Source organism: Hyperoodon ampullatus (assembly GCF_949752795.1).
Source record: "Hyperoodon ampullatus genome assembly, chromosome: 14".
Classification (NCBI taxonomy): domain Eukaryota; kingdom Metazoa; phylum Chordata; class Mammalia; order Artiodactyla; family Ziphiidae; genus Hyperoodon; species Hyperoodon ampullatus.
In genome coordinates this window covers 40543188-40559341 of record NC_136927.1, presented here as the reverse complement: position 1 = coordinate 40559341, position 16154 = coordinate 40543188, and the positions used below count along the sequence as shown (strand labels likewise).

At 43.0% G+C, this 16154-nt stretch overlaps 1 protein-coding gene across 6 annotated transcripts in view; it reads right to left on the bottom strand.

The window, feature by feature from the left end:
- SLC5A11 (solute carrier family 5 member 11) overlaps positions 1 to 16154 on the bottom strand; it is a gene marked incomplete at both ends in the record, with an annotated part of 56580 nt that overhangs the window by 19443 nt on the left and 20983 nt on the right. For 2 of the 6 annotated variants that reach the window (XM_079718641.1, XM_079718640.1), the window contains 4 exons: positions 3362 to 3442; positions 6138 to 6243; positions 7424 to 7528; positions 16012 to 16071. In XM_079718641.1, coding sequence (XP_079574767.1) covers positions 3362 to 3442; positions 6138 to 6243; positions 7424 to 7528; positions 16012 to 16071 — 352 coding nt within the window. The remainder of the gene's footprint in view (positions 1 to 3361; positions 3443 to 6137; positions 6244 to 7423; positions 7529 to 16011; positions 16072 to 16154) is intronic. The other 4 variants (XM_079718637.1, XM_079718639.1, XM_079718636.1 and 1 more) reach the window with 3 other exon arrangements.

Sequence of the window (16154 nt, the reverse complement as noted above, 5' to 3'; positions counted from 1 at the left end):
CTAATTCACTGGATTGGACTTTCATATTCATGAATGTAAATGTTTTTCTAGGAGTACAGCTTTGATTTCACCATTAGGTGTGAAATGTAATGTGCTCATCATCTTTTCTAAAGTCTGTAATTGCAGTTTTTATTTCCTCTTTGACCAAGCACCATTAAGGAGACTGCTTTTCTAAGTAATTAGATTTTTTAAATTTATACTTTTCCCTAGAGAATTGAAATTTTTTTGTTTTGTATAAGTAAAATAATATAATCTGAACAATATTTACATGAATATTTTTGCAAAATTTAGTTAGTTTTTCAATGATTCATTTTTGTAGATGGTTCTATGATGCTGGGGAAAAGGTATACTCACTATTATGAGAATGTTTATTCATTTATATAATTATAACTTCCAAAAGCTTATTTATGTTTTAGCTTCTTGTTCTGTCATGTGTTAAAAATTTTGGTACTATTTTGGTTTCTATCAATTTATTTTATTTATAACAACTTTTGCTTTGTGAATCTTGCTGCAAAGTTATTTAATACATAAAAGTTATATCTTCATTGTAAGTTTGCTTTTTTTCAATATAAAATTACTTTTCCCTCTGTTTAATGCTTTTCACCTTATGTTGTTTTATGTGTGCCACCTGAAAAATTATATAAAGTTTAATTTTATTAACTATAATCCTTGGGTTTTGTTGAGAAAATAAACAATATATAACTAAATAAAAGCATAATAGCACAAACAGTTATATTCGTGAAGGTGAAAGATCTGTACATTGAAAACTATTGATATAAATAAAGTGATGAAAGAAATTGAAGAAGACACAAATAAATGGACAGATATTCTGTGTTAATGGACTGAAAGATTAATATTGTTAAAATGTCCATATTACTCAATGTGATCTACAGATGCAATGCAATCCCTATCAAAATTCCAATGGCATTTTTCACAGAAATAGAAAAAAAGAATCCTAACATTCACATGGAACCACGAAAGACCCTGAGTATCCAAAGCAATCTTGAGAAAGAAGAACAAAGTTGGAGGCATCACATTTCCTGATTTTGAGCTATATTATGAAGCTATAGTATTCAAAACAATATGATATTAGGACAAAAACAGTCATATAGATCAATGGAACAGAATTAAGAGTGCAGAAATAAAACCATGATAAACCGGCAGATTGGGATTGACATATACACACTACTATATATAAAATAGATAACTAATAAGACCGTACTGGGAACTCTACTCAATACTCTATAATGACCTACATGGGAAAAGAACCTAAAAAAGAGTGGATATATGTATATGTATAACCGATTGACTTTGCTGTTCAGCAGAAACTAACATAACATTGTAAATCAACTATACTCCAATAAAAATTTTAAAAGATTTTTAAATAAGCTTCATGATGAAAGAAAAAATGAAAGAAAGAAAGAAGAGAAGGAAGGAAGGAAGAAAGAAAGAAAGGAAGGAAGAAAGGAATAAAGAAAACCATGCATATATGGTCAATCAATTTTCCACACTTAAAAACCTGCAGATACCTTGGGAGAAAGTCTACTACATATAGCAGAATGATGAAGGTTGTTGAAGGTTGATCTGTAATCTCTCTCCTGACTGATTGTAATGAATCAAGTAATAGAACTTCCTCATTGAGACCCCATACTTTTAGGGAGAAATATCAGGAAGTTTGGCTAACAATAACAGACAATGTCAAGATCTATCTTTTGGCTCTCTTGCCTCTAAAACCTGAAAGTGTTGTGAGTCATTTGTGTGGCACTGGGAGGTTCAAAGTTTTGCTATTTATGATAGCAACTACACCAAACATTTATCTAGTGAGGCTGGACATGTGCCCTTTATATTGTTATTACTCATTTGTATTTCCTCTTTATATATACCAGTGACGTTTTTCTTCTACAGACGGTCCAAAACATTTCCTGTTAAAGTTAATAATAAGCAAGTCTTGTTGCTGTTCTTGTTGTGAAACTAATTTATTATTCCATGAATTTTTGTTTGAAAGGTAAAAGTGACACATGCAAACATTCAAACTGTGCAGAAAGGCACAATGTTAAGGTAAAAATTCCTGCCTATAGTCTTTGACTCCTGCTCTTAGACTCTTCCCACAAAAGTTACTACCACATTATCTCCCCACTATTATCACCAGGGAGTATGATGGGGAAGGAAGGGTATGAGATCTGAAGTCAGTCTGACTGGGTTTGAATCCTAGCTTTGAATTCTAGCTTTGTGACCTTGAGCTAACAGTTGGTGCCTTAATTTTCTCATCCAACAAAAGGGGTAAAAATAATACTGATATCATTGGGTTGTTATGAGCATTAAATGATAAAACATCTGGATCACAAGTGTTTTAATAAGTATTCATTTATGAACTTTTAATTTTGAGATAATTATAGACATACAGAAGAGTTGTGTAAGTAGTACAGAGAGTTCCCATACACCTTCTCCTAGCGTTACTGTCTTACATAAGCAAAGTACAGTTACAGAAACTAAGAAATCAACATTGGTGCCTTACTATTAACTACAGTACGGGCTGTTCAATTTGCACCACTAATGTTCTTTTTCTCTTCTGGGATCCAATCCAGGATCCCACATTGTGTTTATTTATGTTTCCTCCTTTCTCTGTAGTTCCTCAGTCTTTCCTTATTTTTCATGTCTTTGATACTTTTGAAGAATACTGGTCATTGTAGTGTGTAAAATGTCCGTCAATTTGGGTTTGCCTGATGTTTATTTACGATGAAGTTGAGGTTATATATTTTGGCAAGAATGGCACAGAGGTGATGCTTGTCCTTCTCAGTGTACCATATCAGGAGTTACATACTGGTACGTCTGATTTCTGTAATATCAGTTAATATGCCTTGATCGCTTAGTTACAGTGGCACGTGCCATGTTTCTCCAGTGTAAAGTGGCTATATTGCCCTTTGTAATTAATAAATATTTTGGACGTGATACTTTGAGACCAAGCAAATATCTTATTACTTCATAAACTTTCATGCGCTGACTTCAGCATTTATAACTGGATCTTGTCTGTAGCAATTATGACTGTGGTGTTCTAATAGTGATATTCTATTTCCCTCAGTCTGTCTCCATTTATTCATTGGAATTTTCCTGTACGGAAGAGTTTTCCTTTTGCCCCCTTTTATTTGTTTATTTAATTATTTATCCATGTCAACATAGGAGGATCTATTAACTTTTCCTTAAAAAACAGTAAGTTTCCATGATATGCACAGTTCTCTTCCAGCTAAAATTACCATGCCTCAAGCAGGAATCCCCAGCTGGGTTTGAAACAGTGATGAAAGCAGATGTCCATGCTTGAGAGAGGTGCTGTCATCCACCCAAATGACCCTGGGACCCCACTTACTGTAGCCCATCAGGGTGAGCGCTCCTATAAGCATGATCAGAGTCTGTAGAGCATCCGTGTAGATCACAGCAGCCAGGCCACCTAGTGGGAAAATGAGCACTGAGGTGAGGGTCAGGTACTCTGGTGGAGAGGAGTTACTCGGGGTGGCAGAGGGAACTTGGAATTTCAAGACCTGATGGGGGACAGTTCCTAGTGTTGATTGTTTGCAAAAATGGCCACAATATCTCCTTCCCAGGTGCCTGCCCATTTTGTAATGTGGCTTTGCTGCTCCTTTCATGTTGAGGTGAAGACTTCTCTTCTTCTTAAATATGGTTTGGCCGAATGACTTGCTTTAACCAATAGATACGGTAGAAGTGATGTTGTGCAGCTCCAAGTCTGGTCCTCAAGAGGCCTGCAGTTCCTGCTCTTGTTCTTGTGTTGCCCCGAGAACACTATGCTTCTTTAAGAAGCCCAGTCTAGCCTCATGGAGCATGATGGGCCACCTGGAAGGAAAGCCCAGCTGACAGCCAAGCTAAACACCAGCCACCTGAGTGAGACCATGTTGTTCCACCCAGCTGTTCCAGGTACCATCTAACTAGTATAATTCAACCGAGCCAGGTGAGACCAGCAGAAAAACCACCCAGGCAACACACAGAATGAATTGTGGGCAGAAATAAACCATTAACTCCCTATTGGGGGGTAGGTGGTTAGTTACACAGTAACTTCTAACTGACATGGGAAGTGATGCTTGGGCCATGGTCCCCAAGCTCTGAAGACCTTTATTTTAACATTGGAAAGAGGATGTGAGTACTAGGTATTCAGAGTCTAACAGGCTTCCCAAAGAGGGTCACAGTGGTTGGCCTAAGTGGATTCTTATTGGTCTCACCACCTAGAAAAATCTTTGTAATGACAATCATGGTAGCAAATCCATCAGCATCTGGACAAAACAATCTTTCCGGTCTCTTCCCTGTCCTTTTCTCCTTCCTCTTTCCCTACAGAGAAGGGACACTTATCTGACATGAACATATTTACTCATGGGTAAAGTCACAGTACACTAAAAAAAACAAACAAACATTCATGTGGGTGTGTTGTTCTGTGATTCCTCCTTCTTTGCCCCAGGAACAGGGTCATCTCACAAATGGTGAGAGAACTGGCTTAGCACCTGGCCCCAATTCTCTGCTGGCCCCACTCAGGCAATTAGTCAACCTGAATGTGATGAGATCCTGAAGACTGGTACCACTGAAACCCACCCACGTTTCTATACTAATGTTTTTTGGGCATTTATCACTTACCAGGCACTGCATCTAGTGTTTTATTCAATCACTCACCAAACATCTGGTGAGCGCCCAACCTAGTTCTACGTGGTAGGGATACAGAGGCAAACAAAACAGCATGTTGCCTGTCTCCTCAGAGCTTCTAGTCTAATGGGGGAGACACCCCCAAACAAGGAAACAGAGAGATAGATTGGCAATTGCGACTAAACCTTTCCTTTCCCTGTGCCCCAGACACGTGGCTTCTGTTAGCACTGAAAACTCAGCCCAGATCTTTCTGCATCAGCGGGCTTTTGTATTTCTGAGAACTGGTCACTCTTCTGTCTAGAGCCTCCAGTGGTGTTCCACGGCATTTGGGACTAAATCCAGGCTCATCTGATTTCCTTCGAGGCTCCGGTGCCTGCCCTTTCCTCCACTCCTTTCTCCTTCCATCAGGGCTGCAGCACAGCTGATGCCGGCGTCACCACTGTCACTCCAGCTTGTATGAGTGGCCTCCTCCACAGCTAGACAGGACTCAGCCTCAACACATGTGCTCGCTCGGCTTCAGCCACCCTGACCCCCTTGCTATTCCTCAAACAAACAACATGGGTTCTCATGTCAGAGTCTTCCCTTTATCTCATTTAAATCGGATCCACATATCACCTTAGAGAGGCCTTGCCTGAACGTTGGAGGGAAAAGAATCCTCCCACCATTATTCCCCATCTTGTTATAACAGTATACTCTGACATCACTTATTGGCTTCCTTGTTCATTGTCTGTCTCCTCATCCCCGCTAGAATGTAAGTTCCTTTGGAGTAAAGATTTTTTTCTGTCATGGGAATTCCCTGGTGGTCCAGTGGTTAGGACTGGGCACTTTCAGTGCCGTGGGCCCGGGTTCAATCCCTGGTGGGGGAACTAAGATCCCACAAGCTGCGTGGCCAAAAAAAAAGAAAAAAAAGATTTAGTCTATCTTGTTCACTGCATCGCCCCATTTCCTAGCACGATGCCTGGCATATAGTAGGTGATACATAGATAGATATAGATAATTTGTGGAATGAATTACACCAAGAGGAGGCAGAGAAGAATGAAACTGGAACAGAAGATGAGAAGGTGAATATTCAAAAGCAGATACATGTCCAGGTGCTGCACTCCACCAGCCACTCTTCTGGATGCAAGTCTGAGGGGGAAAGTTGAGGCTCCCCGGCCTCAGGCTCCAGAATTGCAGTGGTTTATGGTCTAGCTTTGTATAGTGTGTGTGAATACACATGCTCAGCAGTTAGTAGGTTCTAATGAATAGTTCTTGAATAAATAAATGGAAAATAGCTTTATGCAGTTGTGGTACCTTTTAAAATCCTCCCTTCTATCAGGCATCCCTCTTCCTTTGGACAATGACCAAGAGAAATCATATTATATGGGATGATGGACTGAGGGTTCATGAAGACATGGTCTTAGCACACTGGAACATCAGAAGACAAGCCAGGAAAAGACAGGGTGGCCCACAGCCCCTGCCCACCACCTCTCCCAGAATCATCCCTTGTTCAGTCGTACCTGCAACAGTGTATAGAGCTGTGATGGCCAGCAGCCCGACTATGGCCAGGTACAGATTTAGGTTCAAAGACTGCTGAATGAAGATGGCACCTGCATACATGTCTACCTGGAGAGACATGAAGTTGAAGGGTGAATGAATGAATGGATGTTTTAGCACAGTTTCCCCAGGCTCAGGCCGTAGCCTTGATTCTGGCAAACACAGAAACATCATATGTCCTTTCTTCATCTCTTCCTAGATCAGGGGTCTCAAACGGGAGCCCTACAGGTGATTATGTTTGAGACCCCTTCACTGGGCTAATACAAGCACCTCAGTCGTCTTCCTGCTTCTATTCCTGATCTGCCTACTCTCCATCCTCCACACTGCAGCCTTTATCAAATACCATCATGATCATCTCATCCTCATCAAAACTCTTCAGTAGCTCCCTACTGCCCCCAAGATAATATCCAAATAAGTTAGAGCTGTATACCAGGCCCTTCATGGTTTGCCTGCCACTTGACCTCATTTCCTTTACTCACGTCATGCTCCCAGACACACTGCAATACACCCTGTCTCCCTAACAAGTCATGTTTGTTCATGCCCCCAGGCGTTTGCTTCTTCTGTCCAGCCCTCTGGAATGCCAATCCCCCTTTCTCCACATCCCCTCTACATCCTCCTCAGATGTAACTTTCCTTGGGAAGGTTTCCCCACATCTGTAGCTTCCCACCAGAATGAGAGCGAGCATCGTCCTTCTGACTTTCACATCTGGAACTGGCACAGAGGCAGTTATTGTTGTTTGAATTGAATGGAATTCCTCTGCCCACCCCCCTCCCCCACATAGGACAAGGTTTCCCCCAGCTCCAGATGGAAGAGAAGAGGGCATCAGTGTGAGTCAGGCTGAGCAGCACGTACTGGAGGTTGCAAAGCATCTGCTCTTGGCCGCTTTCCAGAAGATCTGCCCATCCAAACGTCAGGGTGGGGCAGGCTCAGTGGGCCATCAGCACATATGATTAATAGTTGATAACTGCCTGATCCCAGGAGGAAGATGACACACCCACCTGAGGGCTCTCCGAGTCCCATTCAGTGATGGGCACCATCCCAAGATGTTGCTGAAGAAGCTTTGGCAGGAGAAGGGGGAGGAGTCCTTTCCGCTCCCTTTTTCCCGTACTTCCTCTGCCCCTGCTTAGCCTTTGCCCCCACCCCTCCCAACTTCCTTGAACCTCCCAGAAGCTTCCTCAATAGGAGGAGAAAGTGGATGGGGAGGGACACCACCAGCTAAGCTTCTCACCAGGCTGTATCCCCACCTTACCGAGATCTTGGTGAAGATGTAGATAAACAGGTAGAGCACAGCCAGGATGATGGGGATCCTGTTGCCGCCAAAGCGTTTCCTTAGGTATTCTGGCATCGTGGTGACCTGGGGACCAGAGTTGAGATTTTGCCACCCAACAGCCCTTCTTCCCCTCCCCGCTTCTCCCCAAACTCAGAAGCACAGATGGTCTTCTTGGGATTCTCAATGGGAGACTTAAAAGAGAGGAGAAAATGGGAACAAAGGGGTGGGGTGAGGATGGACTGGGGTTCTGTGCAGAGTTAGGTACCCAACTATCATATATCCCAAATGTATACGCCACCCCAATTTTTGCCCTCTCCTGTGTTATTAATGTTATTACCTAAAACTTATTAATATAGATGTTACTATTATAAAACTTAATGTTTTTCTTTAAACCAACTCATGTTTATATTGAAGTAAACTTATCTAAAAAGAAAACTTCAAATCACCACTGTAAATGAAAAATCAATCCTAAACTTAAGGGAATCAGCAAAAATATTCACATGGATAATAAAATCACTCATTCATGTTCTATTCTTTCCTGGCAACTTCCTCTTGCACACCAAAAACCCTGGGCCCAGAGCCTACTCATTCTTTCTTTAAAAAAAAAAAAAGAAGTCAGGAAAAGTGTTGAACAGGTATTAAATGCTCACTAACACCAACATGAGACTTTACCCTTGAGCTCATTGAAAGAGGATGGAAGAGGAAATAATTTCGCCAGGTGATTCAGTATAGTTGGCTCCATGTCTAACACCTAAACTCATCTCAAGCATCTCCACTTGTCCATGTTCTAACCTTTGGGGAAGTTGCTCTCATGTAACCCTTCAGCCACGTTACCAGGAGCAGAGAATCCAGAGACAGCAGAGAAACCAGGGAAGCACTGAATTAGGTCCAGATGGGTGGGCCAAAGCTAGGTGCCATTACCATATAGGGCACCCCAGGGGCTGAGCCATACCGAGGAGAACCATTATTTGGGTGGCACTTTTCTTTGGGGATAGCATGTCCTTGCCCAGTCTCCTCACTGTACCCGCAGACTTGGGGGTTGAGACAAGGCCATGTCTAGACAATGGAACCTCAAATGCACAACTGTTCTTCCATGAGGTCCCGGATGTTGGATGGGAAAAGACAGTAATGATTATGTTTGCAGCCCCTCCTCCAGGCTGTTGCTGCTTGGGTGTTCCTTAGTCTAACCCAGGGAGTAGACTAATGGGTACCCGATCATGAGCTGATAAATGGCAAACCATCCATCCCAAGGTCAGATTGTGAAGGCAGAAGAAGCTGGGAGTGGAGACTGGGAGAGACTGGATGGCCAGACTTGATTCAAGAATGGTAAGTTGTTAGTAGTAGAATCTGGGTACAGTATTCAAGACTATAAGGGTGTCCAGTGTAAAATTATTTCAACACTGATGTAGGTTTGAAATTTTTTTCATAATAAAATATTGGCCAAAAAAATTGAGCTCTAGGAATAGACACCTTAAAATTTAAAAAAAGAAAAGAAGCGTCTCTTCCCTCCCCCTCTCCCCGAAAGGGCAATTTGGGATTCTGACCCTCGTGAGTTGCTTGCCTCAACCCTCTGATTTGCTGCAAGGGAAACAGAGCAGGGATTTTCCAGAAGCACATTGCACTGAGCTCTGACACTCTATCAGGGAATAACACACGGAGAGATTCAATCAAACCATATTGAAGGGACACACTCTTGGTGATGGTATGAAAGCTAATTAGAGAGAGTGCATCAGAACTTCAGCCCATTCAGATAAGTGGACCAAGGAAGATGCTCCTCAAGAGGATTCACTATCTCGCCTGTGAATGACAACCACCAGCTGGTCTTGCTGGGGAGCAAGACTCCTCTCATTGGCTGACAGCTTTTATCATCAGTTGACCTCCATTATGATCTACAGAGAGCCACACAGCCTGCTACATGCAGGAAGTTTCTAATGAGCTAAGAAAGGAAGGAGGCATGAAAGTCATCAGAAGGCGAGCAGCACTGGTATCTAGAAATCAGACTCTGGGGAGAAATGTGAAGCTAGCTGACAGATGGGAGGCAGAGCCTAGGCTGTTTGTCGTAAAGTAGCTAAGAAGGCAATCTGCCAGCAAGCAAGGTTGAGGGAGACAGAGACAGAGAGGTGAATGACTGTTATCACAGGAACCACCCTCTGAGTGTTGCTGGGTGAATGTTAACAGGAAATAAATGCAGCCAATGACGACTGCCCTGAGAGAGGACCATCCAAGTGCCTTGGTCTGGTGGTTCCTCATCTCCTGGGGGTGGAAGGCAGTGAGGGAACTTCAGCATCTCTCTTACTCTCCCTGAATCATGTCCAGACAGCCACGCTCAGTCCTCATGTAAAACCCCTCCCTCTTCCTCGGAAACCCATGCCATCCGGCCATAACAACTTTCGCCCACCCCAAGCCTCCCGGGAACACTGTCCAGCAGCCAATGAGAATTCAGCTCCTTCACTGTCTTCCCCTCTTTCTAGACTTTCCCCAAGTCTGGAAGCAGCTTCAAGGACCGTGACGAGCACCCACTGGGACATCTTGTACAGTGTCTTAGTTTGTTTAACCCCAACAGATGGGCATTTCCACTCCAGCAACTCATTTCTCTGGCCAACATCCAAACCTCGTCATCTCCAGGACCCCATTCACCTCCGATACCCCAAATTTTCATCAGTGCAACCCTTTCGTTTGCTAACTCTGATGACCCTGGTTTTGGGACCTGACCAAGACTTTCAGTCCCTAATTGGTGCCTCTTCTTTTGGGTGTCAGCTCATCCTTCATTTCACTTCCTTCTGAAATCATGGACCCTGCTACTGAGTAATTTCAACAAATATTTTTCAAATACCTACTATGTATCAGGCACTGTTCTAGACACTGGGAGAAAACAGAGATAGTTCTTGCCCTCCTGGAGCTTACAATCTAATGAGAGAGACACACAGTCTAGTGCAGTGGCTCTTAATGGAAGGAAGAGATTTCATACCTTCCCAGGGAACATTTGGTGATGTCGGGAGACACTGCAGCTGCCACAGTTTGGGGGGTGCTATTGGCATCTAGTGGGTAGAGATCGGGGATGTTGCAAACATCCTACAATGAACAGACTACCCCTCACACACGCATAAAAACACACAACAAAGAATTATCCTGCCCCAAATGTTACTACTGCTGATGTTGAGAAAGTATAATGGGAAAAACACACAGTCTAATGGGAGAGGCGTGTTAATTTAATAATCACACAAGCAAATGCAAAATGGCAACTATGGCAAACACAATGAAGGAGGAGACTTCACCTAATCAGAGAGGTCAGAAAGGGCTTCCTGGAGGAATAGTTGCTTGAAGTAGGATTTGGATAGATGATAGGAGTTAACCGAACCACAAAAGGAAAAGGAAAACTTTCCAGCAAGAGGGGAAAGCACTGTAATGGGCTGGGGAAGTAGAGAGCCTGGTGAGGACGAGGAACTGTTAGACCAGTGCCTGGAATGCAGTTGGCATTCAGCTCAATAAATGCTTCTTCAATGAACAAATAAATGAATGAACTGACAGGAGTAAACTGGTGGTTAGAGAGTAGGGTGGGTCCCTAAAGAGTAGAGGTCATTTTCCATATTCATAAGTAAAACTGGTCTATAATTTTCTTGATGGGTCATATTAGAGTTATCCTATTCTCAAAATATGGTAGACAAAAATTACTTCTAGGTGGATAATTGACTTAAATGTGAAAAGTTCTAGAAGGTTATATAGGAGAATATCTTTATGACTTTAGAGTACGAAATATGTTTTAATAAGACATAAAACATAGTAATTAAGGAAAAATGATAAATGGAACTACATTAAAACTAAGATCTGTTAAAGGGAACCCTCCTACACTGTTGGTTGGAACGTAAGTTGGTGCAGCCACTATGGAAAACAGTATGGAGGTTCCTTAAAAAACTAAAAATGGAGTTGCCATATGATCCAGCAGTCCCACTCCTGGGTGTATATCTGGACAAAACTCTAATTCAAAAAGATACATGGGGACTTCCCTGGTGGTCCAGTGGTTAAGAATCTGCCTTCCAATGCAGGGGACACAGGTTCGATCCCTGGCCAGGGAACTAAGATCCCCCATGCCATGGGGCAGCTAAGCCCGTGCACCGCAAGTACTGAGCCCGCGTGCTCTAGAGTCCAGGCACCACAACTAGAGAGAAACTCGCGCACCATAACAAAAGATCCTACATGCTGCGACGAAGACCTGACACAGCCAAGTAAATAAATAAATATTAAAACAAAAAAACCCAAAAAGATACATGCACCCCAAGTTCATAGCAGCACTATTCACAATAGCCAAAACATGGAAACAACCTAAATGTACATCAACAGATGAATGGAGAAAGAGAAAGACAAATACTATACAATATCACTTATATGTGCAATCTAAAATATGACACAAATGAACTCATCTACAAAACAGAAATAGACTCACATAGAGAACAGACTTGTGGTGGCAAAGGGGGTGGAGGAGGGATGAATCGGGAATTTGGGATTAGCAGATGCAAACTATTATATATATAGAATGGATAAACAACATGGTCCTACTGTATAGCACAGGGAACTCTATTCAATATCCTGTGATACACCATAATGGAAAAGAATATGAAAAAGAAAGTATATATATATGTATAACTGAATCACTTTACTGTACAGCAGAAATTAATACAACATTGTAAATCAACTATACTTGAATAAAATAACTTTTTAAAACATCTAAGATCTGTTCATCAAAAAACACCATTAAGAGAGTTAAACGGCAAACCAAAGAGTAGGGGGGGGAAGATATTTGCAACACATATAATCACCCTAAGGGCTTGTTTCCAGAATGTATAAAGAGCTTCTATCAATAAGAAGAAGCTATATAACATAATAGAAAAGTTGGCAAAAGTCTTAGACAAGTTACTTCCCTAAAGAGAAAATCCAAATGGCCAGAAAATATATAAACAGAATTGCCAATGGAAAGAACAGTGAGGGGGACTTCCCTGGTGATCCAGTGGTTAAGAATCCACCTTCCAATGCAGGGGACCCCAGGTCAGGGAACTAAATCCCACATGTCGTGGGGCAACCAAACCCGCGCGGGGCAACCAAGCTCCCGCATTGCAACTACTGAGCCCGTGCACCACAACTAGAGAGAAGCCCACGTGCCGCAGCGAGGAGCCTGTGCAGCACAGCAGAGTATTCCACATGCTGCAATGAAGATCCCATGTGCCGCAACTAAGACCTGATGCAGCCAAAAATAAAATAAATAAATATTTAAAAAAAAGAAAGCACAGTGAGACATTACAACACTCCCACCAAACTGGCAAGAATTTTAAAGTTGGAAAATACCAAGTGTTGGCAAGGATGTGGAGCAATGGAGCAAAGGGAATTTGCATGCATTGCTGGTGAGAGTATAAACTGACAGAGCTACTTTGGGAAAATTTTGGCAATATCTAGTAAAGCCAGATAAACACATTCAATGACCCAGAAATTCCACTTATAGGTAGATTTTCTCCAGAAATTCATGTCTATATGCATCAGGACACTTGTATAAAAATGTTCACAGCAGGGCTTCCCTGGTGGCGCAGTGGTTGAGAGTCCGCCTGCCGATGCAGGGGACACGGGTTCGTGCCCCGGTCCGGGAAGATCCCACATGCCGTGGAACGTCTGGGCCTGTGAGCCATGGCCGCTGAGCCTGCGCGTCCGGAGCTTGTGCTCCGCAACGGGAGAGGCCACAACAGTGAGAGGCCCGCGTACCGCAAAAAAAAAAAAAAAAAAAAAGTTCACAGCAGCACTGTCCATCATAGGCTAACATTAGGAGCAACCTTGTTTATGTGCATCAGGACACGTATAAAAATGTTCACAGCAGCGTTCTCTATCATAGGCCAACATTAGGAACAACCTAAATGCCCACGAACAAAAGAATAGACAAATATATTGGGGTATAGTCATACTACAGAATACTACATAGCAGTGGGAATTAACACACCAGCTACATGCAAGGAAAGAATGTAACCCCCCCAATTCCATGTATATTTCATTCCAGAAAAGTACAATTAAACCATCTTGTATAGGTATGCCCAATTAAAACTGTGAAGAAAAGTAAAGAAGCGAGTCCAATGAAAGTCACTGTGAAAGGAAGTCATCGTGAATTGCTAAACCACGTGGGGGAGTGTTATATTTTGTGTCGTTTTTTTTGTGGGGGGGCGCCCCATGCAGCATGTGGAACTTCCCCGACCTGGGATTGAACCCATGCCCCCTGCAGTGGAAGCACAGAGTCTTAACCACTGGACCACCAGAGAAGTCCCTGTTTTGTGTCTTGATCTGGGTGTTCATTTTACAGTAGTTTGTTAAGCTGCACATTTGTGTTTTACCACTTTTCTCTGTGTTTATTTTATTGCCCAATATAAATAGATTGGGTAGCTTTTTATCTTTTTTCAGCACTCTGGCATTTATTATCTAATATGGGCTTAATCTTCTCTCTGAATAAGATGTTGCCCAAAGAATGTCTAGAGTCACAGGACTTTTTTATTGAACAACAGAGCTTGCAGATCCTTTCACAGCAGCACAACTCTGTCAATTTCAGCCCTTTTCACAGCATGATATCCACAGTACAGATGCTCAGTCCCCTAATGAGCGATACTGTGGTTGTCCACAGGTTTTTCTATTACAAACTATATAAGTCATTTCAACTCTCACGCCTCTTATTAACCTTCGACCACACAAATTCCTTCCTCATTCAGCAAATGACACTGTCTTCTACTTCCCAGAGAAAACGGAAACCATCAGCCGAGAACATCTGGCCACCCTACTTATGAATTAACCTATGTCTCCACCATCCTTTACTCTTTCCTATACTAGGTGCTCAAGAAATATCTGCTGCTGCTTTGGCCCAGAGATCCTCAGTCCCAGTCAGTGTTGTTCTATCCCAGAGATTTTGTCTGTGTGGGAGCTAATCACAGGTGAGTATGGGCAGACCCATGCCCCCAGTCACCAAAAACCATGCTTTTAGACTCAGTATTATCTCCAAGTGAGGTTATTTATCCCTACATCACTGCCCTTTGCATAAGATTGCACTACTTCTGGTACAGAGTAATTTTTTTTTCAATGATTTCTCTGATCATGAAGTAGTTCTTTCTACTTTGTGTATTTTTTTATTTCTGTAATAAAAAGTTAAAATCAGTTATTGCTTGACGAATAACACTATGATATTGTATGATCTTGCCCTGTGTAGTAGAATGTCTAAAACAGAATTAAGTCTAGATGGTATGAATGACAGAAAGCTGTCAGTAAGATCACAGGTGATTTTTTTTTTTTTTTTTTTTTTGCGTTACGCGGGCCTCTCACTATTGTGGCCTCTCCCCCTTGCGGAGCACAGGCTCCAGACGCACAGGCCCAGCGGCCATGGCTCACGGGCCCAGCCGCTCTACGGCATGTGGGATCCTCCCAGACCGGTGCACGAACCCGTGTCCCCTGCATCAGCAGGCGGACTCTCAACCACTGCGCCACCAGGGAAGCCCCACAGGTGATTTTTAAGTTTATTTTTTTTATTTTATGTTTTGGCTGCACCACACAGCATGTGGGATCCTAGTTCCCCCACCAGGGATCGAACCTGCGCGCCCTGTATTGGAAGCATGGAGTCTTAACCACTGGACTGCCAGGGAAGTCCCTAGAAATTTTTTTTTTAAACTACTTTATTTTTCAAAATGTCTAAAGCAGCATTATTTTGTAACAAAAATTTTGACATATCACATCTGCCAGAAATAACTCAATTATTATGGTTTTGAGTACAAAGGAAGAAAAAAAATCACTGAATCGTGTGCGCGCGCGCGCGCGTGTGTGTGTGTGTGTGTGTTAAAAGCAGTAATATGTTGTGGCTTAAACATTTAGAAAAGACTGTGATTTTTACATTTGTGTTTTGGCATTTAAAAAAATTTTTTGAGCCTACGTTTCTTCCAGCTTCTGAAAGCCCCTGCCCCCCATGTATCTTTGATGTCCATTACTAGGCGGGCAATGCTAAGGACAGGGTTCCTAACTGTCTCAGCAGTGCATCATCCCACGCTAATGCTGGGACCTCTGAGGGACTAACGGAGAGGCCCCCAACCCCCGGGCTGCAGACCAGTGCTGGTCCGAGGCCCATTAGGAACCGGGCCGCACAGCAGGAGGTGAGCAGCGGGCAGGCCAGCGTGGCTTCATCTGCGGCTCCCCATGGCTCCCCATCGCTCGCATTACCTCCTGAACCATCGCTCACGTTACGACCTGCACCATCCCCACCATGGCCCCCTTCCCGTGGAAAAATTGCCTTCCGCGAAACCAGTCCCTGGTGCCAAACGCACTGCAACGGAGAGTGGCCCCCGCTCGCCGCAGCTGGAGAAAAGCCTGTGTGCAGCATTGAAGACCCAATGCAGCCAAAATAAATAAATTAATTAATTTAAAAAAAAAAAGTTTGGGGACCGCTGGTATAATGGATGTCCGCAGGCAGGAGGGAGGGAAGGATGCTGGTGGGAGGGAGGGAATGCAAAGCTGACCCTCCCAAAGGGTCTTCCTATTCCATAGCACCCCAACCCCCTCAGACTCACCTGACCAGCGATGTAGATAGGGAGGAAGATCCAGGCCAACATCAGCACGGAAAATAAGCCCTGCCGGGGAAAGCAGAATCAGGATTCAGCTCCCGCCCACACTGTGGTGCCAGTATGGATTTCCCTGTGTCCAGATGGAAGCT